At 35.6% G+C, this 16,555-nt stretch overlaps 1 protein-coding gene, 1 long non-coding RNA gene and 1 other non-coding gene across 4 annotated transcripts in view; 1 reads left to right on the top strand and 2 right to left on the bottom strand.

The window, feature by feature from the left end:
• The window catches only part of LOC144304014 (bifunctional heparan sulfate N-deacetylase/N-sulfotransferase 3), a 170,927-nt gene that overhangs the window by 144,599 nt on the left and 9,773 nt on the right, over positions 1-16,555 (bottom strand). For both annotated transcript variants that reach the window (XM_077882444.1, XM_077882445.1), the window contains exon 2: positions 13,077-14,221. In XM_077882444.1, the coding sequence (XP_077738570.1) occupies positions 13,077-14,099 (1,023 nt within the window). In that variant the 5' untranslated portion in view covers positions 14,100-14,221. The remainder of the gene's footprint in view (positions 1-13,076; positions 14,222-16,555) is intronic.
• LOC144304408 (U6 spliceosomal RNA) lies at positions 1,550-1,656 on the top strand. The gene has a single exon (XR_013371321.1). It is a non-coding gene; the product is annotated as a U6 spliceosomal RNA (small nuclear RNA).
• On the bottom strand, positions 6,309-10,164 carry LOC144304020 (uncharacterized). Its single transcript, XR_013371015.1, has 3 exons — positions 9,564-10,164; positions 8,834-8,884; positions 6,309-7,056 (listed from the first exon to the last, which is right to left on the bottom strand). It is a non-coding gene; the product is annotated as an uncharacterized LOC144304020 (long non-coding RNA).

The raw sequence follows: 16,555 nt of genomic DNA, 5'->3' as shown, positions 1-16,555 counted from the left end.
CAACAAGAATGAAAAATAGAGATTCCCTTTTTCATTGTTCCTTTGTCCCTCCCTCAGATCAATGACAATGCGCCTTTATCAGATAAAAAATGATAAAGATTGGGAAAGTGTTTTCTCCCTTTACTCCCATTAGATGTTAATTACATTTCTATAGCAGATTAGCAAATTATGCAGAATTCTTTTGCCGGTCAACCTAAACTACTTTTGTCAAAGCAAAAACACTAGGGTTAAAATTAATTTTCATTATAATGCCTTCTTGCTTTTGAAAATATAGTCAGATGATTGTTGTTAAAATGTTACACAAAGCTTCTTACAGGTATTTTTCAGTATATCAGAAATCCAACACTGCCAGGACATAGCTATTAACTATTTCAATGACAGGAACTCTAACCTTGGAACAGCTTATTGTCAAAACCACTCAATTCAATTACTCGAGAGTATCAAGCAAAGTTGTCTTTCTAATGTGAACTCAAACACCTTGTCTCTTAGGATTCCTAAGAAATGAATGACTGTGTTATATGTTGTTTTGGTGTGTTAGATTATTTCATTCAAAATAAAGATAGTGAAGAACCGCCCCCTCCCGCCCCCCTATTTTTTGATAAATGATTGTTCAAGGCCCCAACCAGATGGTTTAATTTCTACACACAATGTTTCTTCTTTTAATCTTTTTCTTTTTTCAGAAAGCTGATCCTACTCAGTATATATAGTTCAGAGGGAAAAAAAATAGAGACAGTGAATTACGTAAAAATAAATCTGTAAATCTAAATGGGGAAACAAGAAGCAATGCTGTACAAATCCAAACACTAGAGAATCAAAGCAGGGTAGCAAAAGTGAGAAGGGATAAACAAATGGAATAGAACTCCATTATTTTTGGATTAGGGTTAATTAGGGCAGGGGATTCCAAAGACGGAAAGACTGATAAAACAAGAGTACTGAATCGGAGGTGGATACAGGAGCACAGGATAAGATGGAAAGAATAAAAACGCATCATGAAACTGGTGACCAGTGCTTAAGTAACTGTGTGGTAGTTCTAATGAACCAGCTTTTAAATTTATTTTTTAAGAGATGCCTGGGTGGCTCAGCGGTTGAGTGTCTGTTTTTGGCTCAGGGCGTGATCCCAGGATCCTGGATCGAGTCCCACACCGGGCTCCCTGCATGGAGCCTGCTTCTCCCTCTGCCTGTGTCTCTGCCTCTCTCTCTCTCTCTCTGTCTGTCTCTCATGAATAAATAAATATTTAAATAAATAAATTTGTTTTTTTTAATTCATCTAATAATGGATGCACTGTTAATATATGTGTACTTTTTTTATGGCAAGAAGGATTTTGCAGATGTGATTAAGTTAAAGATCTTAAGATGAGGATTATCCAGGTAGGCCAATCTAATCAGGTATGTACTTAAAAGTGGAAAACCTTCCTAGTTTTAGCCAGAGGTAGATGTGGCTATTAAAGAAAGGCAGAGAAAGATACAACGCTGTTTATTTTGAAGATGAAGGAAGGGAACATGAACCAAGGAATGTGAGTGGACTATAGAAGATGGAAAAGATGAGGCAGTGCTCGCTTCGGCAGCACATATACTAATATTGGAACAATACAGAGAAGATTAGCATGGCCCCTGCGCAAGGATGACATGCAAATTCGTGAAGCGTTCCATATTTTTTATATGTTCTCATTTGGGGAATATAAATAATAGTGAGAGGGAATAGAAGGGAAGGGAGAAGAAATGGGTAGGAAATATCAGAAAGGGAGACAGAACATAAAGACTCCTAACTCTGGGAAACGAACTAGGGGTAGTGGAAGGGGAGGAGGGCGGGGGGTGGGGGTGAATGGGTGACAGGGACTGAGGGGGGCACTTGACGGGATGAGCACTGGGTGTTATTCTGTATGTTGGCAAATTGAACACCAATAAAAAATAAATTTATTATTAAAAAAAAAAGGAAAAGATGAGGCAGTTAGTTCTCTCCTAGAGCTTCCAGAAAGGGACATGACCTTGCCAACACCTTGTACTTAGCCGAGTGAAATACATTAGACTTCTGGCCTCCAGAACTGTAAAATAATAAATCTGGGTTGTTTTATGCTGCTAAGTTGGTGGTAATTTGTTACAGCAGCAATAGAAAGCAAATATATGTAGCTATTTTAGTAATTGGTGCAATTAATAATTGTAACTAATAATATTTATAATCATTGTAATTATTAATATGAAAATGAGAAACCACTTAATCTTTTAAAGTAAAATTCCAGTATGTGCCAAATGAGTAAATTTTAATACTTTTAAAATGTTAGGCCACTGAGAAGTTTAACAAAACAAGTTGACTGCATTTTCTTTGTCTATAAACAGTCAATAAGTTATGTCAAGTGTATCTCATAATTTATTTTATATCAACACTATGATTTTTTAAGAACTTTTGTATCTCAGGCTATAGTCTCATTATGCATAAATGGCCTATAAAAGTTAAGAATAGAGAAAGTACTTTAGCTATTAATTCATGCTTCCCAGAGACTAAGAGACAATATACCAGAATTTTGTGCATTTTTTTGTATACTTTAAAAGATGTTAAAAAGCCTGTATAAAGCCACAGTAAAACATTATAGGGACTGTAAAATCTGAGTACATACATACAGAAAGAAGTTAAATTATCTAAATGATGGGCAATTTCTGTTCTTTAATTAATCTAACACCAAAAGTGCCTGCCACTATGCCACTTTAATTCACTACAAACTATGAAACTGACTACAGCTACCAGAATTGTAGGCAAAATGCCTAGAAAGAAGCCACCATTAAATCTTAAAGTACAATCTACCTTGCCCATATCATTGCAGTTATAAGTACAAGGCATTCCAAGAGGTGGTTGATACTAAGTTTTGTTCCACATTTATAATTAAATCCACAGCAAACTTCAGACATGACCCATTAAGCTATAATAGACTCTGTCTTGGATGCAATATGCTATAACGTAGAATTTGGTAGGGAGGGTTTTGACATGGACACCATAGTATTCTGTTAGGGTACAACTGGGAAGCAATATGAGGTGGAAAAGCTTAGCTTTGGGAGCCAGGTAGACCTGCATTTTGTATTCTAGGACTGCCACATGCTAATTGTAAGATCCTAGAGGCAAGTCATAGTATATGAATCTCAGTTTCTTTATTTAAAGTGATAGTATTTATAGTCATTGTTTTATAGGATTTTTGGGAGTATGAAATGACAATGGATGTAGAATACATAAAACAATATATGAACTCAATAAGTATTACCTGTTTGGTAGTTAAGTACCCCCAAACACATCATTATAAAATAACTACATTTTCTATGGACCTAACATTATAAGCCATCATTACAGAAATATAAAAGAAGATCCCTTTATATTTTGATTTACTTCCTAGAATTATGAAATATTAAAAAAAATAAAAACTCTTAACTCTCAATCCAGAGAAGGATATGATCCAGTAACTGGCAAACACAAAATTTTCTCCTGTATTTTTTACTTCTTTTACAAAAAAAAAAATGTGTTTTGTTATTTATCAATGTACCCCTTGAAGTCCCCATCACAACACTTTGACAGAGTAGATGTTAATAATTTTCTGAACTGAGCTGAATATCTCTAGAATATAAGATTTACTCTGAGTTTTTGTCTTCTAATCTGCTAGTCTAGTGTGTGGAGCTTGCATTGCCTTATTGAGCTGTAGTACATATGTCTCTGATGGCTCTGCTCTTTGTCATGCTTGGAAAGGAGATTCACTGTATTGGGGCTTTAACAATGTAGTCAGCAAATATTGTTTATATATTCATATAGTGTTCTGCAATAATATTTGTCTCCTTTAAAAGATTTAGAACTCATTGTTTTAGAATGTCATTGCATAACAAATAACTCCTTAATATTAATAGAAATAGAAATACATTCTATCTTACAATTTAACAAATTTAATATAATGTATTAAGTGTAAGTTGATAATGGATATGAAATAGTTTTTTTCCCCTTTGCTTAAACTATTTCTCTATGCTAAATTATTGGCAAAAACGATTTCCAGAAAATTATTTCTTTATAATAACTATTTATATAATTGCTAGTACAATATGACTATTTGAATTTGATAATAATACTGAGAGTGATGTATATTCCTGTATATTATAAATCACATTATATCGAATATAGAAATACATATTCCATCAAACTAAAAGAAAAAATTTCATATACATTCGTACTAACAGTCCCAAATTGCCTAACTTTTTGACAATTTTAAGACAGAGACCAGTGGATTTGGACATTTCCACTTCCACAAGCATTCAGGTGACTTGTAGGGATCCCTAACCTTCCTAATGTGAGCCACAATGGTTATACCTGAGGAAACTGTTAACTAAGCATTGTAAACTCAACAAAACTATTTTTCAAAGATGAGGCTGAATAAAGGCATTTACATTTCATAAAAAAAAAATCTGGGAGAGTTTACCATGAATAGACTTGCATTAAAAGAACTTTTAAAAGATGGGCTTCATGATGAATGAGAATCATTCATTCAATAAATATATACTGAGCCAGGCACACTTCTAGATGCTGGAGATAGTGAAGAGAATAGATGAGAAAATCTTGTCCTCCTGGAGCTGACATTTTATAGCTAAAGTTACAAAGCAACATAAATAAGCAAATACATCTATATCTACATATGTATCTATTATCTATATCTATATATATCTATATAGATATATAGATATATATAGATATATAGATATATATATAAAGGTCTAACAGCATGCTGTTAGACCTTTACCAACTAGATCTTTGGTGGAGGGTGGGGGGGGGGTGGAGAGCCTGCATCTGCTCATTTGCCAATTTCCTGGTGTAAATGCTACCTCCATGTCAAATTTCAAACTGCTGACTCTGTCATGAGGATATGACACGGAGACATATACAATTTTCGTGCTGAGTCTGTGTGAGCTGATTTGAGCATACCAGTGATGATCAGATCATAAATGCTAGGGAGAAAAATTAGCAGGAAAAGATGGATAGATTTAGCGGTTGCAATTTGAAAGGAAATGGTTAGAGAAAACTTCACTGAGAAGATACAATTTGAGTAAAGAACTGAAGGAAGTGAGAAAGAGAGCCATGTACCAACTTTGGAGAAAACCATTTTAGGCAGAAAGAATAGTAAGAGCAAAACCCTGAAGCAGGAGTTGGAAATGACAAGGAGGATGGAGATGTTTTAACAGAGTGAGAGGCTCAGGGAGTTATACGCAGGGTATACAAGATTGTAAGAATTTTGGCTTATGATAACATTGGAAGTCATTAAAGGGTTCTGACCTGAGGAAGGACATGATCTAAATTATATGCTAATGGCCTCAGTCTGGCTTCTCGGCTAAAAAGGAGTAAACCAAGCTAATAAAATGTTGATGGTAGTAAAAATAATAATGTCTGCAATCTGGGATTCACAACAACAACTTAACATCCAAAACAAGGAGCCTCGGTGTCCACCGAAAGATGAATGGATAAAGAAGATGTGGTCTATGTATACAATGGAATATTCCTCAGCCATTAGAAATGACAAATACCCACCATTTGCTTCAACGTGGATGGAACTGGAGGGTATTATGCTGAGTGAAGTAAGTCAGTCGGAGAAGGACAAACATTATATGTTCTCATTCATTTGGGGAATATAAATAATAGTGAAAGGGAATATAAGGGAAGGGAGAAGAAGTGTGTGGGAAGTAGCAGAAAGGGAGACAGAACGTAAAGACTCCTAACTCTGGGAAACGAATTAGGGGTGGTGGAAAGGGAGGAGGGCGGGGGGTGGGGGTGAATGGGTGGCGGGCACTGAGGGGGGCACTTGACGGGATGAGCACTGGGCGTTATTCTGTATGTTGGCAAATTGAACACCAATAAAAAATAAATTTATTATTAAAAACAAAACAAAACAAACAAACAAACAAAAACATCCAAAACAAGAACGGCTCCTCAGCCAAAGGAGAGTGGGCATGATTGCAGATAAAATACTTCATACTTTTTGACTGAAGTGTGAAGATATTGATTAATATTAGCACTTGTTTAGCACATATGCTTAAATTTCTGGAGAAGCTCCTGGAAGAACAGAAATCAAACACACACATTTCAAACCAGGAGTAGGTAGAGAAAAGAAGGAAACTGACAATAAAGACAATAAAAAACAGAGTAAAAAAAGAAGAAATCGAACAAGTGGGACAGATATAAAGCACAAATAATACAGCTGAAATTAATCCACGTACACTGATAATCAAATTAAGTGTATGTAGATTCACCTTGTTAACTAAAAGACAAATACTGGGAAAATAGATTAAAAAGAAAATTAAGTGACAAGTTGTTTTTTATTTTTTTTTAATTTTTTTTAAGATTTTATTTATTTATTCATGATAGACACAGAGACAGAGAGAGAGACAGACACAGGCAGAGGGAGAAGCAGGCTCCATGCAGGGAGCCCGACGTGGGACTCGATCCCGGGTCTCCAGGATCACGCCCTGGGCTGAAAGCGGCGCTAAACTGCTGAGCCACCCGGGCTGCCCGACAAGTTTTTTAAACGAATTTATAATGTAAAGACATGGAGAGAAGAAAGAACAAATATAAACATGAGGTAATTTAATTTTTAAATAGTAACCCCCCAAAAGCTGGTTAGCTATGTTAGCATTAAGGTAAGCACAGAATGATAAAACTTTCAATTAATATATAAATATATTTGTAAATATAAATGTGTATGTATGTATATATATCCTTAAATAACATAGCTTTAAAATACAGAGGTGATAATTAATGGAAAAGCAAGGAAATATTTACAATCCTCTATCAGAGTGAAGAATTACGCACACCTCCTTTGATAACATCAAGTAGTACACCCCATTACTGCTCCTGCCTCCAGAAAAAGATCAAAACAGTAAGAACATAGATTTGAACAGCATAGTTGATAAAGTTGAGCTAATAGATATACTTTAACTGGAGAATATTTGTTTTTGTAGTTCACAAGGAATATTATATCCAGTCATAAAGTGATCCTCACAAATTTAAAGTACTTGTTTCCAGCAGACCCATGCTTCCAGAACAACCTGCAATTACAATGAATATCAGCAAATAAGAAACAGCAGAGAAAATGGAAAGGAATTAGAGAAATATGGGAGTGGGAGTGGAGAAAGGATTGGTGCTGTGTAGATTCTGACATCCATTCAGAGTACTATAGTGAACTATCTGGAGAAGGTTTTGTTTCCTTTCTATTTTTACTTATGACAGAATAATTGATTGCAGTTGCCTTCCCCCCAAAACATTTGGTATGTTAAGTTCTTTTTCAATGATTTTATGAAGGCTCTGGCTTTACTTGAGCTGGGGTAGTGAATATTCTGATGAGAGAGTGAAGCCAGATAGCATAGAGATCACCTTTACACTCCAATTTAAGCCTCCAGGGGTCGGCCCCTAGCAAGACTGAGAAGTCAGCCAAGTCTGTCCCTGAGCCTGATACCACTTATTTCTCAGATCTTTATGGCTTTTCCTACTTCTGTCTTCAGCACTTCCTTTCCCCAGGCACTCTGGGATCTTTAGTTAGTGAGGAAAATAATGATAAAGTAATTGATGACATTGTATTAAGGATTTAAGTGGCCTCTCCTAAGGCCACTTTTAAAATGTAGATTTTTAAAAGGGGTGAACTACAGCACAGCCAAATTAAGGAACATTGACATGTGAGAGGCTAGTGGGAAAGACTGGGGATTGTGTCTATGGAAGGGGATGCTGAATTGCTAACCTCCAATCACATGGTGGGCACCTCTAGTGGGCTGATAATGTATGTCTGGGCTGGTTCCTCATTTTCTCATGGATGTTAGAAGTTTGGCAAAAAGACAATGTGTGGCAATCTTAGCAGGAGGAGGAAGAAACATGGGAGGAAGAGAGTGAGATATATATAGCTCTTTTATTTGTTGAGAGTATAGCTGCTGAGAATTCATAAAACTTTGAAAGACCTCCCTTCTCTCTTCTACTTTACAACTGTCTTAGGGGCAAAATGTTACAGGAAATGGTCTAAGTCTAAAGATATGATGGATCTTAGGCCCAGAGTGAATTCATTCTTCTGAGGGAGAATGTGAATTGTTAATATTCATTTGGTCATGCTGTGCTGGTCATCAATAGCGTTAAAATGCTTAATGGCAGAAACCTCTATTTATACGCCACTTGCCTTCTCTAAAACTCTTTCTGTACACTTAGTCTCAGGAAGTCTGAGGACAGGTCAAAACTAGTTCATGGTGAATTTGAGACAAGTCTTGTCCACATAAATAAAACACACACATCCCTTTATCTGACTTCACTATGACTGAAATTAGTATTGCTACTTTTGAAGAACATATTGTCTAAACTACATGTTCTTTGGTTCTTTAAGGACTATGGCTTGTAGCTAATAAATTCTGCAACTAATGGACAACACCTTAGGTCTGTATTTTTTTTCTTCCTCATGAAGAGTCATATTTTATGCCATGTCAGTTTCTTATGTTGCTTTGAGGCTCTTTCAAATGTGCTCATGTAATTCAGCAGCTAAATAAGTAAAACTGTTATTGCATTGCTAATTCTAATTTTCCAATTAAATAAGGAAACACATTTTTTTGGTTCCACATAAGGAAAAATTTACACTTTTGCAATGATTAGTATAATAATTAAAACTTATGTGCTATGCACCATCCTTCTAGTTTTCCAAGAAACATTCTATGTTACCTTCAATTTTCTCACATTCTTTTCAATTTTCCTGATAGTTTAAATAGAGAAAATATACTATTATTCATAAGTGGTAATAATTAAATAAAAGAACTTGATTAAAAATATTTCTATTAATTATTTATTTTTCATTACCATATCCATGACCTTTTCTTAGATCACATGCTCTTTATTTAATCTCTCCTCCTAGGAAAAAAGGTAAGATAAGGTAAGGTCTCCCTTACCCCAGTTAGTTAGGAAGTCCTATTATTGTTCTGGTTTGCCTGGGACTCCAGTTTTATCACTGAATGCTCTCAGTCCGGGGAAACCAGACTGAATGGTTGGTCACCCTAACTCCCAATCACCCTCCAGCTGATTTCTCTTCTCTCCTTCACATCAAACTTTCTCCACTGAGTACTCCACACTCCTCTTCTCCATGTACTAACTCTTTAATTTACTCCTGAACTTATTACAACTATGCCTCTGCCTCGATGGCTCCACATTCCCCTAGAGTTTATAAGAGTCTCCAGTGACCTTCACCTTTCATCAAAAGAGACTCGCCAGTCCTTACTTCAGTGGACTGTGCTGCTGGATTTTATACTGCTGATCACACCCTCCCCAACAGTCTTTATTCCCAAGATTTAAACAGTAGTCCCCCCTTATTCATAGGGAAAATGTTCCAAAACCAACAGTGGATGCCTAAGCTTGCAGATTGTACCAAGCCCTACATTTTTTAATGCATACATCCCTATGATAAAATTTAGCTTATAAATTAGGAACAGGAAAAAATGAACAACAATAATAAAATAGAATAATTATAATATGCTGTAAAGAAGTTATGTGAATGGGGTCTCTCTCTCTAAACATCTTATTGTACTGTACTCACCCTTCTTGTGATGATGTGAGAGGACAAAATGCCTAATGATGAGATGAAGTGGGGTGAATGACAGAGGCATTGTGATATAGTGTTAGGCTACTATTGACCTCATGACTGTATGTCAGGAGGATCATCTGCTTCCTGACCATGGTTGACTGCTGGTATCTGAAACTATGGAAAACAAAACCACAAATAAGGGGGGACTGCTGTATAATATCACAGCTTCTTAGTCTCTGACACTGATCTTTTTGACTCTTATTAATGAGATCATCTCTCTCTACTTGTTTTCTGAAAGATGACTTCCTTAACATTCTACACTCAGTCTTTTTCCCTTATCATTCTATAAACCCTTTTCCTAGCTGATCTTACATACTTTCATGCTTTGAACCCTGCCTTCAATAGAACAGTAACTTCTAACAAAAACTATACTTGGTATCCAGACTTTTATGGTGAGCCAACTACCTGTTAAACATCTGCACCTGTATGACTCAGATGCACTTCAATAGTTTAGCATTTTTTTAAAGATTTTATTTATTTATTCATAGAGACACAACTAGAGAGAGAGAGGCAAAGACACAGACAGAGGGAGAAGCAGGCTCCATGCAAGGAGTCCGACGCGGGACTCGATCCCAGGTCTCCAAGGTCACACCCTGGGCTGCAGGCAGTGCTAAACCGCTGCGCCACCGGGGCTGCCCTAGTTTAGCATTTTTAATATGGCCTCTAATTACCTTCACTAGGGTCTTCTTGCTCTCTCTCTCTTTATTTTTCTTTTTAGATTTATTTATTTATTTATTTGAAAGAGAGAGAGAGAGAGAGAGAATCTCAAGCAGACTCTACATTGAGTGTGGAGCCTGATGCAGGGCTTGATCTCACCAGCCTGAGATCATGACCTGAGCTGAAACCAAGAGCTGGATGCTTAATCAACTGTGCCACCTAGGTGCCCCCCTCTCCTCTTTCTTTGTTGTTGGAATAATGAACTATTATTCACCTATGCCAAACATCTTAATGTTTCCTTGATTATATTCTTTCACTTCCACTGATCCAGTTAGTAAGTTGTTCAATTTTACCTCCTAAATAGTTCTTAAATTGGTCCTTTCTTCTCCATTCTTATCATTTCCTGGTTTTAAGAAATTTCCTTTTGTCTGAAATATCACTGCTACAACCTCCCAAATCATCACATTGCTCCAGCCTTGCCTTCAAAATCTGTCCTGCTTAATAGAACTTAATGGTTTCAGGTACAGGGCACACAGTACAGTGTTTCCAATGACATTACTTACATAAAACCATGTAGACATCTTTACTGCTATATTTACCACATAGCAAAGTATCTATCTATTAATCAGCAGCCCCTACCAAGACAGTAAACTCTTAAGATAAAAGAACCCATGCTTTATTTACTTTTGCATCCCTAGTGCCTGCCTCTGTGCCGGGCATGGCATGTGGCCAAAACAGTTACTGAGTAGGTAGGTAAGTGCTCAGCGCAGTCATCAACTATGTGCTTTCTGGGCTTCTTTTACTATACTTTCCCCACCCTCTCTTCTAAAGGGATGAGGCTTAAGATTCCATCTACATACTGCCAAAAATACTTCACATATAGTACATGCTTAATAACTAGTTACAGAATGAATCAAAGAGAAGGAAGGAAGGAAGGAAGGAAGGAAGGAAGGAAGGAAGGAAGGAAGGAAGGAAGGAAAGAAGAAAGAAAGAAAGAAAGAAAGAAAGAAAGAAAGAAAGAAAGAAAGAAAGAAAGAAAGAAAGAAAGAGAAAGGAAAAGAAAGAAAGGAAGAAAGAAAAAAGAAAAGGAGACAAGGTGTTTAAACTCTCAGGGCAACTGCATACAATGAATTAGTGTTTCGAGACACAATCACAGATACAATGTAGAAGTAGTTTAAAAGCTCAAAAAATTCAAAATATACTTTCTTTTAAGCCTTAAGATTGGTTAGAAACTATATTCCCATCAAAATGGGCAATTCATTAAATATTTTACACATGTTGAATTCTTATTAATTGTGCTCAACTGTAATGTGTTTAATTTTTTATACCCCTTAAAAATGGTTTAACCTTAAGAGCACTGAAGACATTTTATATTTTGTATAATTTTAGAGGAGGATGTAGTAGGGCTTTGCATATAAAACTCAGAGATTTATCTAGCACATTTTAAAATGGCATAACAAAATATTTTGCCAGTTTTAAAGAATTATACTTCAGAAATCAAACCTTAAAAACCAATTTTATCATAATATTTTGAAATGAAAAAAATTGGAAGAGAATTATATACTGTTTGTAATCTTCAAGTGCATAATGTTTAAGCTACTAACTTGGTTTTAATGTAGCTACAATTCTCAAGTATATTTCATAAAACTTAATGAAAACTTAAGCACAACTTCTATGTTAATTTTTGTTGAGTTAAAAAGAGGAGTCCAAAATATTGTCAAAAATATGGGGGTCTTTTTTTTTCTTTCAGTTTTTATACTCTTTTACGGTAACATAATGGTCTTTCTGGTATTCTTAGCACATTAACTAGTGTGATGGACATTACTATTATTTGCTTGATGCTTAGTCTTTACAGAAAAGAATGCAGTTTTCAATATTTTTTTCCATCTTTGTATTTTACTAAAAGGTCAAAGATGCACAGAATAAAAAATATGTATCAAGATCTCTCCTTTCACTTTTATGAGAAATCAATCCATAGTATAAGAAAGATAGAATCCTATCATATTTTGAATGGAAAATAAGATAAATGTAGATCATTTTAATTTTAAATTTCATTAATATTATAACAACCAGTTGTTTTATATAATACAATTCATTCACAAAGTCAACTATCCTCAAATAATTGTTTTCAATAAGGGCAACAGTTTTATACAATAAGAAACTAATACCATTTAAATGCAGCACGATGGACTTCATATACGTCCCAGAAGTGTTCAATGAATTCTGAAACTTAATTTAAATCCTTATATTTGTGTATGAATAAGTATGCTTGTATATATTCATAGCTTTCCATATTTAGTAGTGTTGATTTTCAGAGTTTCAAAAATATGAGAGAAAATGAGTTTGCACATTTGACTTACAAAAATATCTGAACTTGCTACTTATGAGATCTTTAATTCTTGAAAATTTGTGGGAGTATTTATTTTCATTAAAACAAATTCACTTTGATTTCATATTTAAATGAACTAAAGTCTTAGATTAGTAGTAGTTTTCTAAGGTAGATAGTTTCTGGAAAGTTAATTAAACAAGATGGCTTCTACTCTATAGCTTTATATATACATAGAAAAATCAGGATCCTGCCACGCTCAATCTTTTAGTAGTCATTTTTCCTTGATTCAGTGAGAAATAGCCCAATATCTCAAATATAGCTGATAATAGCCAATTCATCCCAGTTTACCTAAGACTTTCCAAATAAAATGAATATCCCATGTCCCAGGAAATCCTTCAGCCCGAGAAAAACTGACATACCTGGTAAACCTACAAAGAGAGGACCTAAACTTTGAAACTTCGAGATAAAAAGGGCCTTACCTTAACATCATTGGTGTTCATTCTTGTTCCTTCCTTTCCCACAAAAATATCATCGATATCCACAAGAATGTACCTGTCCAAGGACAGTGTCAGCCTCTTTCCTGACAAGAAGGAAACAGCATCTATGAAGATGAGCTTGTGCAACCAAAAGTTTAAGTTGTTGCCAAAAAAAACTCTTTGAATTCCATCATGAAGCCCCAAGTCGTGTATGACAGTGGCATAAAAAGCACCTTTAAAGATGGGAGGAGAAAGGTTCTCTGGGGTCTTTACTTTGGCGAATATTACTGGTTGGTAGGCTGAGTGATTAATCTGGAAAACTGTCCAGTCAGTTCCAGGTAAAGAACCTTTTTCAAGTTTGGAAGATTTGGTCACATGAAGCAATGGAGAATGAGGATTAATACAACAATCTTTTACTGCCAGGTTTCCATATATGGAAAAAGGGAAACCTTTCAACTGAAAGCTCTGTAGACTCTTCTCACTAGTTTTGTGGAATCCAATGACACCCACACCATATTCCACACAGTATTTATCTAAAAGGCTTCGGTTCCAGGAGTCCATATTTATATACTTTAATATATTCTCATAAATAATGAGAATATATTTGCCTTTAGTTTTTTCTATAAGTGCTGGGAGATCCCCCTTTCCAGGAGCAATTTCAATGTGATACTGGAATCTGCTGGATTCTAGAATCATAATTATGTCTTGACCAAGCGATGAGTATTGGCTCTCCACAAACACCAGAACTGTGGGGTCTGTCCTCGAGGTGTCAGAAAGCTTCATTGTCTTGACTTCCATAAGTCTGTATGGTAGGTGTTGGAAGTCCCCACAGTCCACTTCTGACATCATCTCAGAGGGTTCATTTTCTTGTTTGTAGCCACTGTATAGGTAGTAGGCAGAAATAATAATGCTCACCATACAAAATGTGGCAAGCAGAATAACCGTCCTTTGAAAGTGTCTGTGAAGCTTCATGATAAAACTCATGTTGTATATACTTTCCTCAGACTGTTCCAATAGAAGCACCATAAAAAAAAAAGAAGAAGAAAAGAAAAGACGGGGTTCAGCTACTTGTCCAGTCTCAGTCAATAGTTTATGTCACCATTGCAGCGCATTTGTGTCACTTGATCAGGGCTCACAGAAAATGCAGTCTGAAAAGTAGAATGAAATAGAACAGAATATCAAACATTCATTCTGTGGCATTAAAGGGAGCAAGCTTTTTCCTGCTGACTGGCACAAGTGGCAACCTGTTAGGCAGATGAACTGGTGTATGGTCTGTAAGAAAACCTCTGTTTCCTCCTCCCAGATCTGGATGAGGACATGGGGGGGATAGAAACGGGAAGAGAGCTCCATTTATTAGAGGCTCTCTGTCCTTCATTTGGAAAATACATTGGGCTAACAAAGAAATTTCCTGTTATTTACTGAGCTTTGCATCAAACCTTATAGATACCACAGACCTAAGACCACACAGAGAGGTCACCTGAGCCATACACTGCCACGTCATGTAATGCATACATGATACATATGTGTTTAACTACATATACTGAAAATTCATGAAAGTTTGGACATATTTCATTAGGTGCTACAGTTAAGACACTAGTTTCTGCTTTTTGGAAAAGAGCTCAGTAATTACATGAAAAAGTACTATAAAAGCGTCTTTTAAAAACAATAACAATAACAAACTTCATGAAACACCTTGTCATGCTGTAATTTCAAACCTCTTTCAAATTTTACTAATCTTAGAAAAAATTAGTAGCTTTTAAAAAACAATAAGAAAGAAACTCGAGTGCTTCTTAGAGCAGAAGTTTATAAGAGTCTTAAGGTCCTGGCACTCTTCAGGAGTATGGAAAAATGAAGTATAAAAAATTGGAGTATAAAAAAATTAATAAAGATCATCTTATTGTCCACAAGGCAGACTGAAAGGGTTCACTGCACCACTGTCTCTCACTAATTGTGTCACTTTGGCCTTAGGACCTTCTAAGTAAAATGATAAGGTTAGAATAAATCACCAAGAACATTCTGGTGATCTTCACCTAAAATTCTGTGATATTCATCTGTGAAATAAGCAATGAACAATATTTTGAGTAATATATGCTTATCTTTACAAATAATACATTCTGGTGTACAATTGCAGTATATTTACAGAATAGGATACTCATGAATAGGACATTTTTCCTGTAAATTATATATTATAATTATTCATTCAAACATAGGGCATCTATGTCATTCATTCATCAATATTTATGAGGTAACTATCTTCTATTTTTTAAAAAAAGAATGTAAATGGTCAACAGAGTGAACATATTTAAGAGGCCCAATATTATGAAGCAGAGACAGTGACTAGCATGACAATAATAAATCGTTGTTGATTAGAGATAAATGGCTCTCATGAGATGAGATAAGAGACCATGGCAAATGGGGAAGCCTGCAATGTCCCAGCGGGATGCAGAATTTGGGAAGAGCCTTTAAGGATGAGGGAGTATAAGTAGGCATATGAGATAGAGGGAATTTATAGAGGCAGGAGTGAGCACAATATTGGGCAAGGAACACTCTGATGAAGAATGGAAAGCAAGGGTATGAAATATCCTAAACATAAATTTTACAAAGTATGGGTACCTTAGATTATGGAGAGATTTGATAGCGTAGAAGTTCATGGTTGAGAAAACCAATAGGGAGCCATTATACTTTCCTGATTTAGGGAATAATGTGGTAAGGGTGAGATTTTTCAGGAAAATGAACTAATCAATAACGTGGAAGATAGCCTAGAGCACCATTAAAAGAATCAAGGCTGGCAAGCCAATGCAGGCTGATTTCTCATAATCCAATCATAAACTGTTAGTGATCATAGGTCAGGGAGAATGTGGGAAGTGACAAGTCTGAGGGACGCTGCAAAGAAAGGAGGAAGAGAACTTAGTATGGCATGGGGGTCTGTGGTATACCACCACCCTGTCAAGTGAAAAGGCATCAAGTGACCTGGCATCCTTGAAAATAAATCTAACATAAACGGTAACATTCTACTCTTTTAAACAATCTAGCATAGATGTAGGTGTTATTTAAGCAAATCAAAATTACTGGGACAACTGAGAATTTCCATTGTAATTGTAGTTATTTCATTTTGAAAGGTAATTGCACTTTAAAAGTTATGTACATGTTTATGAATAATATAATATTCTGGAGTATAATGGCAGGATATAAAATCTCATATCTTTCTATGTCTCTGTTTCAATTTTAGCTGTGAAGTGTTTTTGACTGGATACAAAATGTATTACCACATTTTGCATTTCAGAGAGCAGTGTTTCATGGTTTGTTCATATTGTCAGAAATGAAAGGCAATGTAACTCAAATTAATCTTATCTGTGATGAGGCAAAGTGGTGAGGAGTACTTGCTCTCACTATTTAGGATGGATATTAGCTACCTTCTCCATTAGCAGGTATGAAATACTGAAAGTCCTCTCTTTTCTATTAAACTCTTCAATTTTCCTCCT

Source organism: Canis aureus, chromosome 33 (assembly GCF_053574225.1).
Source record: "Canis aureus isolate CA01 chromosome 33, VMU_Caureus_v.1.0, whole genome shotgun sequence".
NCBI lineage: Eukaryota > Metazoa > Chordata > Mammalia > Carnivora > Canidae > Canis > Canis aureus.
This window is presented reverse-complemented; position numbering and strand designations above follow the sequence as displayed.